Here is a 23305-nt window from a genome sequence, read left to right as displayed (position 1 = left end):
AAACCTGGTAAAACTACCTGAAACATGAATAAATAGTTGCTGCATTGATCCTCATGGACGGACACACAATCATGTCTCACTTTGTGGTACGTGGGCGGATGGATGGCGTGCGCCTCTCCACAAATTTAAATCCCGTCTCAAACCTCCATTACAATGGAGCTGAATCCTTTGTGTTGCACAACGTTCCATGAAAAATAAAAAAACGCAACAACATGTATTATATAATTGTTGTCTACGCTACTATGATAACCAACAGAACTCAACATTTCAAGAATTTTCCATTTCCATTTGACTCGATTGTGACACTAGAGGTGCCACTAGAGGTACGCTATGTATGAACAAGTGATTCCGTAAATTACATGAACTGACAGCAGTTTTTATTGGTGAAATCTCTTAATATTGATGAACTCTCAAACATTTTCAACCTAACACAGGGACGGGGGAATCAACAAAATAAGATGAGACTAAAACTTCTTTAAAAAGAGTTTATTTAGTGCATTTCTAGTTTGTCCACAGCAGGAATATGAAGATAATCTGTGCTCCCATTGGTCCAGGGGGATCTGGCTCAGGGCCAACACCACTGAACCAGTAGTGTTCCAATACTCTCATCGGTTCCCTAACTAGTGCTCACTTTCGGTCAGGAACACGCAAGGCCGGAAAAAGAAAAGAAAAACGGACCTTTGGCATGCTGCTACTGAGCAGAGGTCCACAAGCTTCCATGCAACAATAAACAAACCGCAAGGAACAACAACAACAAACGGAAAGAAGTAAGCATGGAAGCATATATTATATAGTAAACCTAATTTGTTTTACTTGCTAAAGCCCTCGGGAGGTTTGTCTGATATACGACAGATCTTAAAAAGGTAGAATCCCACCCCCTTCTCCCCCAGATACATGCGTGCGCACAGATGTACACTCACACACACACACACACACACACACACACACATACACACACTCTCTTGCCCCCCCCCCACACACACACACACATAACACTCCTACTGCAAGCACGGCGTGCACTTGAACCACTTACAAACGCACGGGTGCACCTGCATGCAAACAAATGCTGAGTCGTCATAAGAGTAGAGCGAATACGATCGTCATTTAAAAAATGTGACTTAACCCCATGAGCTCTGTGTAAACATAGCATAAGGTAGAATAGATAAAGACGCCCTTCCTTCCTTTGTCCGTCTAACTTTCTCGCCACGTCCTCCTTTTTTCACTGCGGTGACGTGGTTACCACTTGGACTCTTTGGTTCTCTGTAACAGTCTGTTTATGTGACATGTGACCGACCGACTCGCTCTCTCTCTCTCTCCATCGCCTCTTGTCTTACTACGTCTCCCTCCCTTGTTCTCGCTGGTTATGATACAGCAGGAGGAGGAGTCGAGGGCAGAGATCCACAGGTCCCGTCCCTCTGCAGAGTGATTGTCCTTTTATTTACATCACAGTCAGTCACAGAGGGCTCCGTTATGTGGAGGAACACATTCCTGTCCTCGGCCGTTTTGTCCTCGCTTCCTGCTACCCCTCACCAGCCAGGCGTGTGCGCATGACGGCCTGAGATCTGTGTGTGTGTGTGTGTATGTGTGTGTGTGTGCACGTCTGTTTGTGTCATCTGTGTGGGTGAGGGGCTAGGAAAGGTCGTTTTTGCTGGGCGACTTCCCCCCGCCGTTAAGCAGGGCCGAAGCGCTGCGGCTCTTGGTCGGCGTGCCGCTGCCTGACCGCGACAGCTCAGTCAGGTCGTGGAGGGAGGGCTCCCTGTACATGGCCACTGCAAGACACAGAGGAGACCGCAATCATTAATTAAGCTGGCAGCTGAGTGGCGGGGGCCGACATGAATCGCTCCCATTTTGGTGTGCGCGCCTCGTGCGGGTGGTCAGGTACGTTGAGGTCCCCCCCGCACAATCACCACGGAGACAACTGAAAGGTTTTCGAATGGAAGCTCTAATTGATTCTGGTTTCACAATCAATTCTGACTGAACCGCCAAAAGGGAATTCCTGCAACGCAAGGCTGTAATAAAAATATGCCACGATGATCTTAGACGATCGTAAACCATCTTTGTTCGCTTAAACTGGAATATTTGTTGGCCTCATGGAGACGGTAAAAAAACTAAATGTATTACTGAAATATGTATCACAAGCGTGTTAAATTAAAAACAGTTCTATTTGCGCACCCAGCCGGTGCAGAGCAACATTAGCATTCATTCTGAGTCGTGTTTGTATCCAATTTCCACTCTCCTTTTAGCTTTGTTCGCTCTCCACTTATTGCTGAGGGAAATATTGTGCTCTTTAGCCGTCAACAACAGTGCTGCACCGATAAGTTTTAAATCCCAGACATGAGTTAGCATTTTTTCCACTCCAGGCGCCGTCCACTGAAGATGTTTTTTTTGAGTGGGTGTTGGGTTACATGCATGAAACGAGGTCTGTGGGTTGTCACAAGCTTGGGCAAATGTAAGGTTTGGTTCCATGACAAAACATGGAATCTGTTAGCAAAAGAGCCAAAATGTTTTAGCTGTCTTAAAAGAAGAGCAACGAAGTTGGTAAATACAGCTAAATCCTCCTCACATGGAGACAAGTGCTTCTTTGACGAGAACCATGGCGATGCCGACGTCCGTGTTGTCCTACAAAAAACGTTCCTCCTGCGTCCATCAGCAGATGGACGCCGTCTTCCTCTGCTGTTAGCACAGATTGAGCACAGCGCTTCTTCTCTTTAACGGAAAACAACGCCTTTCACGGTCCTGGATGTAGACTTTTTTAATACAAATATATATTTTTTCTCTCATTCAGGGTTTTTGTTTTTGAGCCCTATCTCTAAAATCCTTTGACACGCCGGGCTTTTTACTGTACCTACTTATCTACATCTACTATCTACAGAGGTTCTGTTAGAAAAGGGCCGGCTCACAACAATCACACTCGAATGACGGAGTTAAAGTCAGATTTCATGGTGGACTGTTTGCTCGACACAACCTCTTTTTTATGGACTTCGATGAGTCAGAAAACTGGATTTTGTTTTGCTAACAACAGATTAACAGAATATTCATGAAGGTGTAGTCAATCATTTTACTTTGGATCAAAGTAAGTTTGGAGTTTTGTTATCGGTCCCACAGAATATTTTATTTGCTTCACTCTTCACGCCGTCGAATGTTTGTGGTGCTGAAAATCCATTTGTCTTTGTTTCGTTTAGTCTGTGAGGCTCACTGCTAAAATACTGCAACTTTATCATCATCGTCGTACTTCATCATTGTCACTTCATATTAGTTTTTTCATTTAGCTGACGCTAAAGCGGCTTACAATAAGTGCATCCGACCAGGAGCGTGCGGACCCAGAACATCAACAATCAAGAAAGTACGATTTCCTCGAGGAAGCCAGACGGCAAAGTGCCATCCGCGTCGTCATTAAGTTTTACAAGCCACGTGTGAAAGTTCCCGAAGGAGGTTTTCGTCATCTCTGGTTACTGCTTATTTTGTCATGAATATAAATTATTACAGCAAAACATTTACTATTTATACACCATGTTTTCACACGTTTTTAGGGCGTATCAAATTACCGGTCTGATTAATAAACTACTTACAACGTCCAAAATTACTTCTACTCCTTCTGGATCATTTTAAAAAATCAAGCATCTATGACTATACTCACTTTAGAAGTTTAACGCTTAGACACAAGATTAATTTCCTTTATGTTTCCTGGGAGCTTCGTAAGTCTGTAGGTTGAATATTGGAACATGATTCGCTTGCAGTCGAGGCGTGATGTTGCTCTTGTGTGAAGAACATTGTGTGAACTGTGATTTAAAGTGTGCAAATCTCCTTAATGTTATGGAGAGTTTCTATAGAAACCAAGTTATCTGTGTACACTTATGCAGAATAAAAGCCTGCTTAAGTTAAAAGTCTGTTGCTGTGCTTCCTTTTACCTTTCAGTGGTTTCGGTATGAAATGTGCGGCGGCTTTGTTCTTCTTGACGTGGTTTCCCTTCATGATTCCCCCCTCCTTGTTGAGGCCCAGGTACCAGGCCCGACCCGAGGCCTGCTGCCGGTACAGCATGGAGGAGTAGGTGACGTAGTAGTTCTCAAACACCGACTCCTTGAACTTACACTCGGGGGTAAAATGTTCCTGAGGGGGAAAGGGTGTAAGCTATTACAACAAGTCCTGGAAGACAAGAAGACAGGACGGTGATGAAGAAGACGTGGAGGGGTGAGGGCGTCTCACACGGAATGAGTTTGTAATGGAAACACCACTAACAAATGGTTATTGGTGTCACCATGTATCAGTGCACTCATCCAGCAGCGGGTCGGCTCTCCGAATCATTATCTCAGCCGGCCGATAGTCTCCCAGAACCAACTGCGCCAACTTAGCACAGCTGACATTTGCATTTCCTTATTCCTGCATTTCCATGGCAACCGGCTACTCCCTTGAATACCAACCAGCCCGCAGAGAGAAAGATGGTGCCCAGGTTGCCGGGGGGGGGATGCGAGGATGAAATCTTTTAATTCACTGAGCTGTGTGGCTCTATGAACTTGTCAAATCGATTGAGAGCAAATAGCACATATAAAACGATTCTGTATTTAACATCAGGTGAGAAGATGAAGCAAGAGATGTGAGTGTTATGAGCGACGTAAAACCCCCAGGACGGGACTTGGTGGGGGTGTACGTGCCTGCCCTGACGTAGCCGCATGGCTGTTACTACCTTGAGGCGTGTGCTGTTGTTTCTAATTCCTCTTTGTTAGTTTTCATCTTTTAATCTTGGATGCCCGTCTAGATTGCTGAGAGTGTGTTATTGTTTCGTTGTTATTCCTTCTACACCACCCGCCATCCCTGCTCAAAAGCTAAAGCGAGGCACTTAGTGCACTGTGCTGCAACAGACACCGCCTCCTGACCCGTCTGAGAGACCATATGCACAGCGCGGATGAGTGTGTGTGTGTGTGTGTGTGTGTGTGTGTGTGTGCGAATCAGAAAGGGATGAAAACAAATCTCAGGATCGGTGTGTAACTGTGCGGAAAGTAATCGTCCTGTCAAGGAATGGCTCCAGGGAGGTGAACAAAAAGGAGGCCAGAGGATGAACTGGAATAAATCCCGTGAAGCCACAATATCAGCAGGCAGATACGAGCGTTTCTCACACTGGATTATAACGTTTGAACTCACACGACAATACTGTAATTAAAGTATAAACGAGATCATGTGAAAATGAGACGGTACTTCTACTGAGATCTGCTGATTCATTACTCAGCCTGACCCAAAGTTTGTACTGATGATGATGATGATGATGATGGGCGAGCGTGGGGACCTACAGAGGTGTAGAGAAAGCCTTCGTTGTTCATTGCCAGATAGAGTTTGGTCTGGACGCCCTGGATGGCCACCACACGAAGCCCGACCGGGATCAGGTTGAACACCCCTACCAATACAAACATTAATACACACGCACACAACAAACACACACACACACAGCAAACAAACGAGCAGTGAAAAAGCAAACACAGGGGAAAATCCTCATCAATATGGAAGCATTTGGTCTGAAAGGTGTTGTCAGACTTTGGTCTGACAACACCTGCATTTTGCCACGGGGAAGCTATTCGACAAGGTCAGTGAGGCACCAAGGCCACGGAATCAAAACCAGCGATTGGCAGCCCGGGACGTTTAGCAGTGCAATGACAAGTTGAAGTTTACAGCTATTCCTACTCTGATAAATGAAAATACAAATATTCCAACTGTAATAAGGAGGATTTGCAGTAGCAGCTAATCTGTCAACTTTGTTTTATCCCATTGGATTCATAATACAGGCAACAAAATATCAGTTAAAAAACGGACGCGAAGGTAAACAACCAAAGTGGTTCAGTTTACAATTATATGAATATTTAAGAAGATTAACTCACAGCAAGCATACATACATACATATACATATAAAATCAAGTAATGATCAATTATCTAATCTTCTGAGAAGTACTTTCTTTTTTTGTCATATCAAAATCAGGAATTAGTTCTCATAGAGGGTAAATATGATTGAATATTCTTCTGACGTAGATGTTCTAAAATGTAAGGCCTATGTATATAAATGCATCCGAAATGCTAAAAATAAAATTAAAAATCCCAGGATGTCCGATGCGAGGGAAAGGGGGACACAGTGTTCTTCAGTGTCATCTTAATGTTCGTAAGTAGGACATTAAAACACTTTGTCTGATGTAAATCTCTCTTTAAAAGAATATAGATCAAAAAATCTTGCATCAAAAAAGAATTGCGTCACAACACTGATGCTGTTTGTTTCACATTATTTGCAGTTCTTTTCTTGGTTTGTGCGCAATGGGTGGGTGAGCGTGGGTGAGCGTTTACTTGATGCATACACCTCCTAATCATCTAATTAGAGAGCCTGCCGTCTTTCTCGCGCACGCAACAGTTCGGCGGCCCGGGAAGGAGCAGAGATCAATGTGTGATGCTGGCGACACCAACTGTGCACGAGAAGGAGAGCGATCGCCGTCTGAACCACAACGGCAGATCACACGTTGCCGCCTGTGTGCGTTTGTGTGAGGCAGAAAGGATTCTCTGGACCACCTCGAGTATCTTTTCCAACGTGCATACTGTGGATATTCAATCCATTTCTTTAGCCAGGTAACAATCAACACAGATTGATTGGCGGGGACACAATCTGACAGTTGGAGGAAAAGCAGCCGCCAGATTCCCAATTAAATGGACCCCTGACATGCTGCTGAGTGACTGCCTGAGCAAAATCCACAAATCAGACAATTTTCACAGAATTAAGTGTACCGTTAAATTGGTTTTAGAATCTTTGACATGTTGCATTTATTTATTTATTATATTGAAGAAAAAACTTGGTTTTAGTTTGGGCTGTAAATTATTATAATGTTTTAGCTCCCTTTACTTAACAAGCAATGGAGGTTTTAATATGCATGCATGACCAGCGTTGGAGCAACGCTACAATGTTTGTTGCTACAGCAACCATTTATGGTAACTGTAGTTTTCTGAAGTAAAACATTGAGTTCAACGATGAGTTAAATAATCGATTAGTCAAATGAAAATGTTCTATAGTAATAGTAGTCGAATAGTTTCAGTCATTTGCGCGGCAGAAATATAATATGCCGGTTCCAATTTCTAATTTGTGAACGTCTACAAGTCTAAAGTCCAGAGTTGGATTTACCATAAGTGCTGTCTTCATCCTTGGTTCCATCAATGGTGCCATCAGGCTGCATCTGCAGCTGGAAGCCCTGGCTGCTGGAAAGCCTGGTCACGATGCCCTTTAACTGGGGCTCTGAGAGGAGGAGAGGAGACACGTTAAACTGCATTCACCGCAATTTGTTTGATCTAATCCAGCCATCGCCGAGATGCATGAAGTATCCGGAGGAGGAGCTGATTGCTGGGCCTTGAGGGCCCAATGTCCATTCCTGACCCCTGTACAATGTGGCGCACACGCAAATCCCCCAAAACACGTTGACAGCCCCAACTAGACAACAAGAGTAGCTCCAGCGCCGCTTGAATTTGGAGCCTGGTTGAATGAGCTCCCCATCAGCGGTCACAGCCACTACTGCTGCTGCTGCTACACTTTGCTGCGGGACGACACAAAGTTGTTGACATTTTAGGTTTTCGGTGTCACGCAACAGGATTCATTCCTGCCCCTCAGGGGTGAGGAATGATGCAGGGACGGAGGACCAGCCCCCGGTGATGAAATGCATGGTGTGGAATGGTGATGATGGTCATGATGCTGCTGCTCGTTGTGAAGATGGTTGATGTGGTGCAGCTCTTGTCACCCCCCCCCCCCCCCCCCCCCCCCCTCCGTCACCCTCAGACCTGGTGGTCGCTTTCTCTTCCGTTTCTTCCTCGACCCAAACAGTTTGACGCGTGAGAACACGTTGAGCTTGCTCGGCTTCTCGTTTGTGCCTTTGCTGTTGATCGGGCTGCCGCGGCACGCGTTCCCCTTCTCGCGCTCCCGCGCCTGCCGCTTCTGGCGGATCAGGGAGCTCGCGATAGCCGCCGCCCGGGACATGTTCCCCCGGTAAGGGCTGCGCGTCCCGTATGGGAGGGATAGGGAAGGTGCGAATAAGGCAACAAGGGGTGGAGGGTGCGGGCAGATTGTCTACACCACCCACGGCTTAGTTCGCACCAGGAACCGCCCGCTGCAGTCTCGTGGTTTTTAGAAAGTGTCCGGAATCCTCCATCGGTGCGTCCGGGCGCTTCAGGTCTGCCGGTGAGTGAGCGGGAATAGACGCCGCCTCACGCCGCCCGATGGGTCACAGTTGTAAAATCCGTCTCCACCCCTCCACCTCTCCACCAGGACACCACCTCCCCCTTCAGGTGATTCTCCCGGCTGTCCCGAGAGAGCGTTGAAGAAGAAACGGGGGGAGGGAGGGGAGGCTCCGGGATCCGGTCCCGGGGTTCCGAGTGGCGAATCAACAGCACAGTTCGCGCTGCGAACGACACCCGGTCTCGTCGGCACCGATCACTGCGGCTGCGCTCGTCCACGCCGTCCGCGACACCGACGCGTGTGGACCGCGTGAGTGTTTCTCAATGAGACGGTTCGGGGCTGTTCATAAAACACTGCTGCAGCCCTGCCCGCCCCGAGGAGGATAAATGAGTAGGGGGAGTGCAAGGGGGTGAGGAGGGGGGAGATGGGGAAAGGGGGTGATGAGGGGGGTACATGTCCTTGTGTGGAGGGGTCGGAGGCGTGCGACGAGAGTGCAGCTCTTCCTCATAGCACACCTGTAGCTCTGAACCCCACGTGCCATGATATTTACATGTTACCCTGAAGACTGTGTGTGCGCGCACGCGTGTGCGTGTGAGGGGAGGGGGGGGGGGGGGTGCAATGTAATAAATGATGAGGAGTAATATAAACTGCGAAATGAAAGGGAAAGGGCAGACAGGCAGGTGCATTAACGAGAGGAGGACTACTGGAAACGAGGGGGCAGAGGTGGGAGGGAGAACATGAGATATCGAGTTTGCTTTGAGAGAGAGAGAGAAGCTCGTGCACAGCCTACAGATGGATTGGGAAAAGGGAAAGATGAATGAAAGGGAGGATCGCAAAATGAGGAGTCATTGGGAGTGCGATGGGTGTATAGAGTTTTAGGACTATAGGACTCTGACGAGGCACGACTTGAAATAAATGCAAGTGAAGGGACAAAAACGGAAGGTCGAGAGAGACCTGGTTAGTTTCTGTGTGAGAGAGATGGAGAAAGGGGGGAAAGGAGGGGCTCTCATATTTTGGTGCAGAGGTTCACCACTGCCGAAAGGCTGCAGAAGGACCCGAGTAACGCACACAGCTCCTCTCTTAAGATGTCACGTTTTTCGCGTTCGCACCGGAGCAGACGACACCAAAAATGCAGCAGCAGCCGATCCCTGCGTTGTCCACTGGCCGCAGGCGAGACTGCAGAAACACAGCTGCCCGTGGCAGCTACACTCGCGATGGCGCGTGGCAACTGCTGAACCTCCCCTCTAAATATGGCGCCGTGGGAGCCGAGGTGGCGGACAATGAGCCGACTGGGCCATCAGCGCCGGTGGACCTGTGGCACGTGGCGCCCGAGCGGCGGGAAGAGGCAACGCGCGCGCGGTTCGCCGGTGGGGAAATCGATGGCTGAGATCTCAGTGGTGTTTGGAGGGGAAAGACGCGGAGCGGGGACCGAAGCTGGGTTCAGGAGCGGGTCGCCGAAGTGGAGCCCGGAGGAGTTGGATATCCGCCCACTGACTTCTGGTTGGGTAAGAGCCTTGGAAATGTACAGATAAATATAGTTTATCGAGAAAGACCGCGGCTTCAGCCGTAGAATATGCCATCGCCAATGTGCGACGTCATCTAAAAACATCAAACTATGAAAGCAAACCACTAATGAAGTGACTGAAGGCAAAGCCTTCATATTTCATTCATGAGCTCGTTGCTTTTAAAACCCACACCACGTGTCCCTAAAAGCAAAAGCATGCAAGGACCAGAGGTAACAAAATGCAACAGTAAAACAAAGCAGATACAAAGAGCCGCTGAAAAGCTTTAGCCCTTAAATAACCTTAACCAATTCAAATGTTCAAAAGTGTGTGGAGAAACAAATGTGCAACCCAATAAAGATAAGTAATTGATTTGTTCTCATGATTATACCATACATTATATTGTATATTTCAAGTTTACATAGACGTTTGCTTTACACAATCAAATGGAAATAATGGATCTGAAAGGAGTTAATCCCAACAGAGAAAACTAAACTATAACCATAACCATAAATGCCAGATAGAGAACGATCAGAAACCCGCAGCGCATGGCAGTAATTTAGAAGGTAAAAGGTCAACCATCAAAGACAGCAGTGAACAGTGTGATGCATGTTGAAGATAAATGACACACAGGAATAATAATTGAATCATTTTAGAGACGCTGGATGTTAATAAATTCTGAGTTAAAAAGAGAAACTTCCCTGCAGGCTGACATGGATTTTGACAGTGAGAGGATTTGTTATAAGAACCGGGACTTTTGATTCATGGTCTCTGAGTAGCGCGGCCCGTTTGCCACGTTTTGTTATATTTTTAAAGTTTGAGTTCAAATCTGCACTGAGAGCGTGGAGGACACCAGTAGGCCTTCAAGCTTCTCAACTACTGAAATGCTTTGAAATGGCAATCATACTAAGAGACATTCATTAAGCGATTTATAATAAATGGATGTAAATGGATGTGCATGCATCCTAGTGGAAGAGAGCGTCCGGCGCTGCTTTCAGCACCACGGAGAGCACCTCAATTTCTATCCGAGTTTAAAATATCTCTTTAGTTTCTACCAAAACGATCAACTTACTTCAAACATAACTTCATAAAATCAAACATAGAACACGTTTAGGTCGATAAAGCAATTTTTATAAGCAATTATAAACAAAAGCACCAAGTTAGCATTCTATGGAGACTTCCGTTCACCTCGGTTGGTCTACGTGTGTTCCTCTTCCCTCTTTGATCTCCCAAAGTTTTACAGTGGACGAGTTATGCTCGTACTGATGTAGCAGGATCAAATGTTGTCGTTTCACACCGTCCGGTCCTACCTGAGGTCGATCGGCGGAGAGGGAAAGCCATGCTGCGCCCGTGGAGCTCCGGAGACTTGTGCTCCTCTTCGGGCTTCCCGTTGTGCGCCGCTCGTCGAAAAGAGGAGGAATTACCGAAGTTCAAGGCAGAACATTCTCCACGGCATTGGGTCCATTAAGGCTGCGCGCAACGGCGTTGACGGAAGATCATTACAGAACATTAGAGGCCATTAAGCCGTTGGAACCGGTCATCAATGATTCATCTCCGGGCCCCGCTGATCTGGCACAATAAGAGAGAGAGGCAGCCAGCGGGCCGCTCCGAGATGCAAGGGTCCATCGAGGAAGTGCGTGTACGTGCTGTAGACCTGGCCTAAGTTTAACCAGGTATCCCTGAGGCCAATCCAGAAATCAGAGCCATTTCTTCCTACTCACGTTTTTTAATTAAGCCTGTCAGTATCAGAGCAATGTCAAATTGGGAACTAATCTGAGCCACTATAAGGATTACTTTGCGTATTAAGACTCCATTGAGTGTGGACATCACACAGCTTCAACAAAGAGCCAGATGGTACAGACGGCATTCAATGTGGACATGAGGCGATTAAATGATGAAGTGGGCATAAAGAGGTCGACTGCAAGTTGATGCTCTAGTGACGAACAGATATGAGTTTAAATCCAAGGAGCTTTTTAAATAGACTTTCACTGCACACACTTAAATACTCAATGCACACCGTCATTGCACTTTACTGTAACCAAACTATCCAGGATGTGTCTACACACATAACTGTCTGCTGCAGTCCGGAGCCTGTAAAAGCCATTGAAGGCAGTAACGATGGATGTTGCTGAAGAATATGAACGCCCAGCAACTTAAAAAGTCGAACTGAAAAAACCCCATCTGAGAATCTCTGAGGTAGTTCTCATTCCGTTTTTTCAAAATCTGTTTTTCTGCGGGAAGCTATTGTGTGTATGCCAAGATCTTTTTATCATTACGCTGTGGTTTCTAAAATAACTGTTGGATCAAGCCGGGGGGGATTTGCTGGGTCACTGTGTGCCTGTGGTTTGGTTTCTTGAATTGTCTCAACCAGCACAAATGCCATTTTGGTCTCCCAAAATAGCTTTCTATCCTTGGCCTGAAATAAGAAACCACGAAGGACCGTTTAGGCAAAGGTTCCTTACCCAACAGCCTGGGCAGGATGCCAGCGTCCAATCGCTGTAGTCTATCAACAATAAACTCTATGAAGTTGCTCTAAAGATTTGAGAGCAGCAGCTGTCTTTCAGTGATTCACATTATCAGCCACTAGGTGGCGCCATACACTCAGACCACAGGAAAAATGACTGCAATGGAAATGCTGACTGCGCGTGTGAGTGAAAGAAGGGAGGGGGACAATACCTGTCGAGATAGTCAATATATTGACTTATCACACGGTACGTGGAAATGATCATTTTTGGTGCTGTGATATATTATATTCATTTCTACATAGAATGTCACCAACATTTTAGCCGATGCTGCCTATGTCATCTTCGTCTTGCTGTTTTAGAAAGTGGAGGCCCGTGTCCCTTGCACTTTTTTGTCAACCAAATCAATATTTAGGATATATATTTTTTACATTGTGGTTCTATGTATAAATATTTCGAAGAATAAAACATTCTTTGTTCTTTGAAAGAGCATAGTTGCGCTATTATGCTATTATATTGTCATACTGTCATTATGTAATCTGTGTCATAAATAGGTCTGAAAATTACAATAATATCATTTTATCGACTTTGGTGCAATATATCGCACAAAAAAAGTATTAATTCTCTATCCCTTCTCTACTGTGGCATGTGGCAGCACAAATGGTGGATCTAAGGTATATATCGATGTCATTAAACGTTCAACTGGTTTCGTGACATCACACATTGCAAATAATAGCACTGTAACCACAAAGAATGAAGAAATCATGTAATGAAACTATTTTTGAGTCAATAAGGTCCAGTTTGCTCACATTTGCTAATTAGTAATAAACAGAAGTCACCAAAAAACAATTGAAACATTGACCCGATGAAGCAGTTTGAGCTCGACTCAAGTTGTTACATTACAAGTTATGTTCCGGTTCTGCGCTCGCCGTTCTTTATTTACGCACACACGTCATTACATCACAGTCAGGGGGGGGGTCAGTGATGTCTTGGATGGGCCTTAATGTTGACTTCTGCTGCCATGTCGCTGGGTCACATTCTGGGTTAATTAACAATAGTTTCTCCATGGGGAAACACACACGGGCGTATGTAGTTTTAATCCTCATTTATAGGGCTAATCTCTTGAAGAACAGGATGTTAATGAGTTCTTGTTCTGCCCAAACTTAATCCGTAACTTTACTCTAATTATATAAAGAAAAGTAGGGGGTGAAATATAATGCTGCATGTCAGTCCACCAGAGGCGGAGTGGGTCATTGATGAAGATATTTTTGGGGAGAAGCACAACAGACTTTCTGTGATTGTAACATTAAACGTTGCAACCGTCTTTGGACTTTGTTACATTGTGCTGCTTTAAATGAATGGGGACTCTGTAATTGCTCAGACGCATATATTTTTTGATATTCCGTTTTATTGGGATTGCTTTGTTACGTGGGTGGCATTGTACTGGAACGTCTAATATTTAGTGTCATACTGACAGAATTTATTACCCGTCTGTGTATTGGAATCCATTCCGGTGCGCAGAGGTTATCATGGTTCTTTTAAAGCACCCTTCACACTCATTGGCTGGCTTTTATTGCTTTTTCTGTTTGCTTTGTATCCTTCAAAGACGAGTTAAGGCTCCCATTACTAAAGGTTTATTACTATACTGTCAGCCGGCGTACGGTTCAGTTCAACACGCTAATGGCACGGCTCCGTAGCAGCTGGAGTTTAACAGACATCGTTACCTCGCACCCTTTTCTACCAAAAACATTTTCATTTGTAATCTTTTTTTCAGTGATAACCGTAGTCCTATATAGGCGGATGAAAAACTGACGGTTGGTGAGAACTGCAGTGTGAGCAGTGTGTCCAAAAGTGGGTTGGTCCAATTAAAGAAGATCTTATCTTAGAGCCTGGGGACTGCTGCTCCCCAGTGAAATGACAAGTCAACACTGATTTATTAGTCACATAACGTTTGTACTTCAGTAACAGCGCACCCGTAGTTATTTAAACCCAAACCACGAGCTTTTCTTAAACATAATTAATATGTGTTGTTGCCTCAACCTAACTGAGTAATCTTTTCCTAGACGGAACCAAGTAGTTTTGTCGGATAAGCTTTTTTTGTATTAAAAACTGAGGTTTATTGTGAGGAGACTGTATGCGATTAACAAGCCAAGACCGACAGGTGTTGACGGCTTTCTAAAGAAAATGTATATTACAATATCTTTTCAAGTGTGGAATTGTCTTATTGTTGCCCCGTTGCGGCTGTCAGGGGAAAGGCACCCACTGCAGTTCCGACTAACCATCAAGGACCAGTGGATGTTTCCCTCCCTCCAGTGGGCAGTGCGGAGCTTATTGCGGTTTAACACACTATGATACTTTTCAGACCAATCACAAATAATTGTGAATAATTTGCACATTCATTTAAAAATATTAACCCCTCTGTCACACAGAGCCTTTCTTTATTAAATCAGAAATGTTCTCTATATCTCAGAGGACATTTATTTTTTACCCGGAACTCTTTGGATTTTTACCAAATTCAAATGCGCATTTAAAAAAAACAACTAACCAATCAAACCAGCATATGGTCACCTGGTCGTTACATTTCCAGTGTCACAATACTGTTCATAAATGTCGCTCAACAACATGGATGTCAAAAGTATTTTAATTGTAAAAAAAAAAAGTAATTTGATTGTCAAAGTTTTCAAATGTTTGAACAAAACCAACTGCTGGCTTTATTGTTAGTTTGCTGTGCACCTGTTCACAAGGTAGAGCAGAAGATTTACATTGGCTTCAACCCCCCAACATGCTAAATATCTGAGATTATTGCAAAGGCAAAAATATAAATGACTATTTTCGACTTTCGGCCGGAGCACGGAAATATTCTTTATAGCCAATTTGATTAATTGATCTATTAAGGCAAATTGCCGGCACGCTCCATCTTCCTGCTTTCTCTTTTCGTGAATGGACGGGTCTCGACCATCGGTTACACGGGCAACACCCTTTTCATGTCTCCATGGCAATGATAGTTTCCCGGTTACCATCGCTGTGCAACGTGCGTGTATATTGTCCAAGAACATGTGTGCGCGCGCTGCTAAAATTACATCAGAAAAGCCGGGACCCCTTCAGAAGGGAATAGTCTGTGTCAGCGGATTTATAATACAAATATACGCTGCGCATTGAACCATAAACACCCTGGTTTATCGCCTCCTCCTGTTCGCAGCAGAATGCGTTGTGATACTGGATCGTTACAGAGAACACGTGTTTCAAATGGGCTTACCTCAGCACTATTGTGTTAATATATTAGGTTTTCTTAAGCATATTTTTATTTTATTTTTAAAAACACGTGTTCAACGTAATTCGTCGACCTTCCATCTGTTTTCTGGATTTTGGAATTGTGTGGTCAATGGGAATAAGTACCAGTTTACTGATGTCAGCACAAAACCAAACCGTTCCCTATTTCTCACAATAAAGACAAGAAAAAAGCCTTTGATTTCTTCCTAGATAGTGACTGTGTGATGCGGGTTCATCGTCACTCACCTTTGGCGGCATGGTCTTTATCCTCTTTGCTTTTTTTTCCGCTCATGGACGAACCGCTGCGTCTTACCGCTGGTAGTTCAATCAAACTTCAGTGTCTCCGCACACACTCACACTCACACACAAACACACACACTCACACACACACACACAAAGACCCACAGACGCACACGGTCCAACTCTCACCGGCCCAACTGTGCCGCGTCTTTATAAGCCTCCATTCACCGGCGCGAGCGCTACCGAACGTGCGCGCGCACACTGAGAGATGTGACACATTTGCACAGAGCCGAGGCAATTAAAGCAGAAGTCCTATAGGAGCTCTTTAAACATTAACAGGTAAAGCTCCCTTTGAGGGCATTAAGCTGTAACAAATATATTTCTAATGAATTATACGCCAATAATAACAATAGCTTAATTACGTTTCCTCAACAGCTATTAAAATGGATTAAAGTAAACACATTCATCATTATTAACTCTATACACACTGATTTTCCAGCTGGGGAAGGGGGGGGGGGGGGGGGGGTTAAAGGATGGACATCTTAAAGAAGGTCACCATATTCACGGTTGATCTTTCCATCTCATTACTGCACAGCAACATACAAACTCAGCAGTAACACCACGCAAAGTAGTCAATGCATTGACCACTTAATCCATTTATGTGAGAAAATGTCTTTTTTCACACAAAGTGGGATACACTTTATTTTCCCTGAATAAGGCGGCGTCCCCAGCGTGTTTGTGTATTTCTTTATATCTCAAGTCGCTTCTAACTGTTGTTAAATATAACATTGTGTATTTGGAGGTTAAAATGATGTTGTACAGTCAGAGTTTACAAAATCTCTTCATTTACTCAGTCACCGTTATTAACTAATGAAATACTGACAGTGTTTTTGCGATTGTCAATAACAACTTCTGACTCACTGTATACGTTGCCTCGTTTGACAAGAGTTCATGGCTCTTGCATAACATGTCTGTCCCTGTTTTTAGTTTTTTGTGGACTCCAACTACTAAATGAACCATCAGCCCAAAGCACAGCCGGCCCTCGGTAAGAACACCCCACTCCCCCCCCCCAGCCCCTCCCCCCCACCTCCTCCCTCTGGAGGATTACTGTTCTCTGCTGAAACCAGCTGCTCTATTAGAACACAAAGTGCCACATACACGCCCGCTGTTCCCTTCAGTAGAACCCACTCTTAATAAAAGTAGAGTCAATGCAAACTGACACGGGCGAGTTGCCAACGAGGGCTGAAAGGTGAAAATCAATACATTTAGATACAGGTTACATATTATTTTTTCACTCCATTGTTAATTATAGGACCTTTGAAATATGTTCTTCTCATTGGTTGAATGTCCATTATTTTCTTGTATCTTCTCAACTCTGAAAATTGTATCTGGAGCACATAAAAAAAAACAAGCCTCGGGTACATTAGTCATGTGTTGCTCTTTGACACAGTCAGTCAAAGTAATTACTTTGCACTGCTGGTCCCAGGTCAGATGTATACGCTTCATGCGTTGGAGTGGGGGACACAGCGGTTTTACAATGGCTGTAAAAGCGCTGTGTGATCATACTGGGAAGGAGCGTGGACATTTCTTTATTGATCCAAGAAGAGGGTGACAAGAAAAAAGCGGTCATTGACTTAATCGCTGCACCATTTACGCCGACTAAGCTAAAAAAATTGCGTGACCAAAGGATCGCTGTACTCCAAGTGATACTTCCAAGTGTCGGGACGGATACAAATAAGCACACATGTAGACGGCCACGTTAATCCACAAGACACAAGTATAGATGTTGCACCAATGAGACAGATGCAGATGCACAAATACAGATGAAGTGTGAGTGTTATAACGACTTGATTGCTGAAAATAATTAGAGCACCAATATAACTTGTTTATTAAATAAACACGTAGATTCCGAGGGTTTTATTGCCTGTTTTTACTTCAAATTATTTTTCCTCACCATAAAAACAATCAGATCATTGAAATGCTCATTTTAATTAGCTATGATGATGTGATAATTCACATAGTATTCTGCTCACTGAGGACGGGCATGCTTTCCCTGCCATTAAGACGCGTTGCCGTGCCTCTTTCTGTGTGCTTACACGTGAGATGCTTAACATCAGCGCCACCACCCTCCTGCACAATGAGCCACCGCTCCACTAACGGGTCACGTCCCCGGGACTTTCATCAGCACAGAGTGATTTAATCAGATTTGTTGCCAAAACCGCAGCGGACCTGTTAATTTTCTCTCAGATCTAAAGTTGGCCGTGGTGATTGATTCAATGGCCCTTGCATAAAACAATCTCATACCACCCTCCCATTTAAATCATCCCCAGCCGATAAGTCACCACAAGGCAACTGTTGCCAAGACGCTGCTGGCTGGAGGCCAACGGACCTGGCTGTCAGTCACAGTGATTTGTCCGCAGACCCACCCGGAGTAACTCACAGTCTGAGCAGAGAGAGCCTTCAATGCTCGCGCCGCTTTGGCCCCCTCGCCCTCACTTCCTGAAATTTGCCGTACACCAGGAGGAAGTGGGCTTGGGCCTTTGTGTGTGTGAGAACGCTGCCGAAGCGCAGCCGCTGTTGCAATGAGCGATGCTTGTGTCACAATGGTAAAAAGCCGAAGCACAGCGTGACAGTCGCACAAAGAGGAGATTAGTCAAAAAGTCACTGAACTGACTGAATGTCATTTCACAGGAATGTAGTGACATTGGTCCTCAGAAGCTACTGTTCATACAGACCGAAGGAGGCCGTGTTGCAAAAGCTGCTCATCGGTCAAGACTCATCATCACAAAAAAACATGATCATGTTAAACACACACGACAATGTTGAGAACTGCCCTTCATTCTGACCCGGGGTCAGTGTCGTCGATCGATTTCAACCTTACGCAATGGAATGAAATGTACTGCTTCTTGAACCTTAATATTTATATAATATATACACACAAACAAAATATCTCCCACACCTTTTCCCTGATTTGCCCTCTTTCTCTCTCACACACAGACAAATGTGAACAAACTCTGGGGCCATCCGGGTGAGTAAACAGAGCGCGTTGTTGTACTTTGGAGCGGTGGATCAATCCCACCGGCGCTCACTTCACGCTGTGGTTCCACATTCGAAATCGTTTGGACAAGATGGCCAGACTTTGTCAACTGGCTTTTACAGCTGGCCTGCTGCTGGAGCTGTACGGACTGGCCGCTGAAGTCAGAGAGCAACACCCAGGTACACGACAGAGGAGCAGGTGCTGAGAAGCTAGGAGGCTGGTGGTCATGTGATAGCAGACGCTACTCAAAGATCTAGTTTGGTATTGTTATAAAAAGGTGGTTGTAAGTTTGTTGTGTTTGTAACTGTAAGCCGTAATGTAAGCACACTAGAATGGAGCATTTGATACTCAACAGAAGATAAGAGAAAAATAAGATAAGTTCTCTTTTCAAACTCTGCCGAGAGCTCGAGGCTCGTGATGATTGGTGGGGACGAATTAACATCTGGTTAATACCTTTTCAAAGGGTACAGGACCTCTTTCTTACAGCAATACATCCACGGGTGAAGCAGGTTGTGTGCTGTGTAGTAGCGGGAGTACTGTATAAAAATGGCTGGAATTCCAAAGTGGTTAATGTTAAGTTTTTTGTATTACCATCAAATTAAGGATGAAAGTCTAAAATTCAACCACACATTGACTGCTTAATTTCAAAGCCATTCGACTCACGTAAGAGGCCAAATTAGAAGAATGGTGTCACTCTAAATACTTGGTCCCTGACTGTCTGATGATCCATAACAAATGAATGTGCACAAATCTACTTAGAAAGCATTAAGAAAGACGCTCTATGTAACTGTTAATGGTTTTGAAGCGTTACTGCTGGAGAACGATAACAGAACTTTTTTCAACAATCTCCTCTTTTGTCTTTTATTACCTTTTAGGAACTGTGTTTGTGTCTCAACAGACAGCCGACGCGGTGCTGCGTCGCCTGCGCAGGTACAACAGCAAGGTCTTTGAAGAGCTTCAGCCAGGCAACCTGGAGCGGGAGTGCATTGAAGAAGCCTGCACGATGGAGGAGGCCAGGGAGGTGTTCGAGGACGATGACAAAACCGTGAGTTAGACACACACACACACACACACACATAACAACAACCTCCCAAGTGTCTGAAGTTTCTCATTAATATCTGTGTTGTTTTCTTCCAGACGGCGTTCTGGGCCCGTTACAAGGGTAAGATGATTGAAACACATGTTTTCACAGTTACTTTGACTTTTAAGCCAACCGTCACCTCTGAACCTGTGTGTGTGTGTGTGTGTGTGTGTGTGTGTGTGTAGACGGTGACCAGTGTCAGCCACCTCCCTGCCAAAACGGGGGCGAGTGTGAAGATGGAATCAACACATATACCTGTTATTGCAATCCAAACTTTAATGGCAAGAACTGTGAGATTGGTGAGTTCTTTCTTTTGCCAACACACGGTGTGATGTGGCGTCAAACAGTTTAATGTGAAACCGTCTCATGACAAACACACAGAAAAGATCCCATCTGCTTTCGCGTCTGTTGTCAGAGTTGAAGAAGCAGTGTTCGCTCAACAACGGCGGGTGTTCCCATTTCTGTTTGATGTCGGCGGACGTTCCCGTGTGCCGTTGTGCAGCTGGTTATACTCTCGGGCTGGACAAGAGAAGCTGTGAGCCATCAGGTAAATTTAGATAAATTGTGTCTATTTTGTTGTGTGACTCAACACGGCTCTAATCATCATGCTACTACACTGCACATCACAGTGAAAGCAGACTGAAAAAAAGAGTGCATACATGCGTTTGTGGTAAAGAAGTAAATAATGGACAAATGTCTAAAAAGTAAAAGTACATAGGATTTAGAATGCCTCATTTAAGAATTGTGTATTTTATATCACTGCATTATAATTATTAATGATTGATGATCTCTTGAACTATCTAGTAAAATGTTAAACATTTAAATGTTTTAAATATAATGGAGTAGAAGCAAAGTAGCAGAATGTGAAGCTACAATACGTGAATGTACATACCGTCGACCTTTGCAGGGTCAATTTAAATGCCAAAGAACAAAGTCACATTTGCACAAATGCAAATAATTCTGCATTTCTGGGACCAAACTACTAAATTATGCGTGTTTCATTAAATCCTGGTTTCGGTTGCTTTCCATAAACTTCCTCACACACAAGTAAAAAGACTGATTAATGTACGAGCTGTCTTATAATCCACAATAGCAAAGAACGCTGAACTCATCACGTTACGCTTCTCATCCTACTTCTAACAGACTGGCTCATAAACTGTGCGTTGTAAATAAACTGTCAGCTGTCAAATGACTTACAAAACGCGTGTTTTGCAGACAGCATGAACACCCTGTTTATAGAATCACACAACGAGCCTGGGTTTCAAACCAACAATAATCTTTGGTTATCAGTCAAATCGCATCAAAATATTTGAATCTGCCCGTAGTTTAAAGACTACAACTAAAGGGTAGAAGAAAACATTCTGGGTAGAAATCCGGCTCTGAAGATGTCTGAGAGACACAACTAGAATATCTCTTTCTGCGTTATGTCCTTCATTCCCCATTCAGAACAATTCAGCTGCGGTCGCGTGGACATCACCTCGCTAGCCCCGCGGTCATCACGCAACATCACGGAGCACAGCTCTGAAGGAAAACACAATTCCAGCTACAACCTGGAGGACGACTACGACATCATGCAGTTTTATGACGACTACAGCATCCACTCCAACGATTCAGGCCCGTCCAACGTCTCCGCGGCCTCCGCTGCAAAGACGCGGTCGGTGAGGTCGGATCGGAGCTCCTCCGTCAGTCCAGATGAGGCGGTCATGAGCAGTGGGGAAGCAAGGAGTGCGACGGAAGTGGAGAAAAAGCAGCCGCCCTCCTGGGCTTTCTTCCCCACACTCCCCACCATCACGGCACAAGACAACACTGACCAGAGGATTGTGGGAGGCAACGATGCGATTCCTGGAGAGATACCTTGGCAGGTGATGTAGCGTGGGATGCACAATGAAAGGAAGCACAGAGGTCAAAGCGGGGGGAAAGGAGGTGAAAGGTTAGACTGCGGTGTTGAGAGGGTTGATGGAGAAGAGGAAATGCACAGGGGACGTGATGTGGCTCTGCTTATTGGTTCTTAGGAATGTTCTTGTGTTTCTGTGCAGGTGGCCCTGATGTCTCGCTCAGACACCCTTCAAAGAGAAGGAGTTTTCTGTGGAGGATCTTTAATCAGTGAATTATGGGTCATCACAGCCGCTCATTGTCTGGTGCCGACTAATCCTAATTTGGAGGATTTCTTCGTCAGAGTCGGTAGGAAAAACGGGACATTCGTATCATATAACCTATGATCCGTAATTTAAAGTAAAGACAAACTGGTCTTAATCATCAAAATTGCCGTTGTGTCTTGTCGGTTATTTGCACGTTTCATTGCAAAAGGTGTCGGGGTTGGGTCAGCTTTCAGCGGCGTTGTAACTTTAGATCAGGAGATGCTATCGGCCTGGTGAGTAATACCATGTCATGGCATTAATCTGTGTTTACAGGTGAACATGATGTGAGCCAGGCTGAGGGTTCAGAGCAAGATCACGAGGTGGCAGAGAAGCACATGCACCACTTGTATGATACCGCAAAGTCCGCGTACGACAACGACATTGCACTCCTGAAGCTCGCCAAACCAGTGGTATTGTCCAACCGCCGGCGCCCCATCTGCCTGGGCCTCAAGGACTTTACGGAAAACCTGTCAAGGGAATCCAGCACGTCTCTGGTGAGCGGATGGGGGAATCTGCGGACCACAGGCTCGCAGCCCAACAAGCTACAGAAGCTGGAGGTGCCCTACGTGGATCGCACCGTGTGTAAACAGAGCAGCGAGAAACCCATCACAAGCGGAATGTTCTGTGCCGGCTTCGAAAATGAGGTGAAGGATTCGTGCAAGGGGGACAGCGGGGGGCCGCATGCCACTAATTATAAAGGCACTTGGTTCTTGACAGGCATCGTCAGCTGGGGGGAGGAATGTGCCAAGGCAGGAAAGTATGGCGTCTACACTCGAGTAGCACGTTTTATTGCATGGATCAGAAGGACAACAGGGCTGCGGATTATCAACTGAAAAATGTAGAAATATGAAAGGAATAACAGTGTGAGGCAACAGGAAGTGAAAGAGGTTCAACTGAATCATCTAATTTGGGATTCTGCAATAAAAAGTCAGCAAAATATCTGGGTATTTACATTTTTCCTTACTGCAAATACTGAAACTGAATACCATGTATCTCTTTATACAATATGTGCTTTGCAGCTAAATGCAATCTTGGTTTGCAATTGTAATATTAATTGTATGTTCTTGAATCCCGAATCTCCCTCGACCAAAAAGAATGAGGAAGGCGTAATCTGTCCCGGCCCAACACGGGTCGACCAAGCTAAAAGTAGAAGATGCGTCGTGGTTACACCGTGACGCCGGCTCTACTCCCGGTTGTTCTCTGTGTATGTGTGTGTGTGTGTGTGTGTGTGTGTGTGTGTGGCTGCAATCAGCTGGCATTTGGGCTCCTCACCTGTGGATCATTAGACCTCCATCAACAGATAAAATACCCCGGCTTCCAGGGATCTCGTCGCCAGATTGTTTTCTCCACCAGAGTGGTAGCGATACTCTCGGCTCCTTTGAGTGCAAAAAAT

At 45.1% G+C, this 23305-nt stretch overlaps 2 protein-coding genes across 4 annotated transcripts; one reads left to right on the top strand and one right to left on the bottom strand.

Annotated features, from left to right (window-relative positions):
- Positions 1 to 471: 471 nt before the first annotated feature.
- fgf13b (fibroblast growth factor 13b) lies at positions 472 to 15950 on the bottom strand. Of its 3 annotated transcripts, none has more exons than XM_078105219.1 (5): positions 15663 to 15950; positions 7142 to 7252; positions 5283 to 5386; positions 3909 to 4107; positions 472 to 1769 (listed from the first exon to the last, which is right to left on the bottom strand). In XM_078105219.1, the coding sequence occupies exons 1-5, from the start codon at positions 15706 to 15708 to the stop codon at positions 1630 to 1632; spliced, it is 600 nt and encodes a 199-aa protein (XP_077961345.1). In that variant the 5' UTR covers positions 15709 to 15950; the 3' UTR covers positions 472 to 1629. The 3 variants fall into 3 exon arrangements, with proteins under 3 accessions (XP_077961345.1, XP_077961346.1, XP_040036767.2); XM_078105220.1 differs by lacking the exon at positions 15663 to 15950 and adding an exon at positions 10995 to 11118; XM_040180833.2 differs by lacking the exon at positions 15663 to 15950 and adding an exon at positions 7789 to 8521.
- Positions 9224 to 22849, top strand: f9b (coagulation factor IXb). Its single transcript, XM_040180746.2, has 10 exons — positions 9224 to 9687; positions 18654 to 18684; positions 18816 to 18872; positions 19569 to 19738; positions 19831 to 19855; positions 19960 to 20073; positions 20190 to 20321; positions 21221 to 21636; positions 21811 to 21955; positions 22186 to 22849. The coding sequence occupies exons 1-10, from the start codon at positions 9433 to 9435 to the stop codon at positions 22743 to 22745; spliced, it is 1905 nt and encodes a 634-aa protein (XP_040036680.2). The 5' UTR covers positions 9224 to 9432; the 3' UTR covers positions 22746 to 22849.
- The last annotated feature ends 456 nt before the right edge of the window (positions 22850 to 23305 follow it).

The sequence above is a fragment of the Gasterosteus aculeatus genome, chromosome 7, assembly GCF_964276395.1.
Source record: "Gasterosteus aculeatus chromosome 7, fGasAcu3.hap1.1, whole genome shotgun sequence".
NCBI classification, from domain to species: Eukaryota; Metazoa; Chordata; class Actinopteri; order Perciformes; family Gasterosteidae; genus Gasterosteus; species Gasterosteus aculeatus.
The sequence above is the reverse complement of the archived record's forward strand: the minus strand, read 5'-3'. Positions and strand labels throughout refer to the sequence as shown.

Coding starts and splice junctions, on each gene's coding strand:
- fgf13b (XM_040180833.2), bottom strand. CDS start 7,984: ATGTCCCGGGCGGCGGCTATCGCGAGCTCCCTGATCCGCCAGAAGCGG. Junction 5,387..7,141: donor GGATGAAGACAGCACTTATG/GTAAATCCAACT, acceptor TTGTATTGGTAG/GGGTGTTCAACCTGATCCCG. Junction 1,770..3,908: donor CATACCGAAACCACTGAAAG/GTAAAAGGAAGC, acceptor TGTGTCTTGCAG/TGGCCATGTACAGGGAGCCC.
- f9b (XM_040180746.2), top strand. CDS start 9,433: ATGGCGCCGTGGGAGCCGAGGTGGCGGACAATGAGCCGACTGGGCCAT. Junction 9,688..18,653: donor GCCCACTGACTTCTGGTTGG/GTAAGAGCCTTG, acceptor TCTCACACACAG/ACAAATGTGAACAAACTCTG. Junction 19,856..19,959: donor GTTCTGGGCCCGTTACAAGG/GTAAGATGATTG, acceptor GTGTGTGTGTAG/ACGGTGACCAGTGTCAGCCA.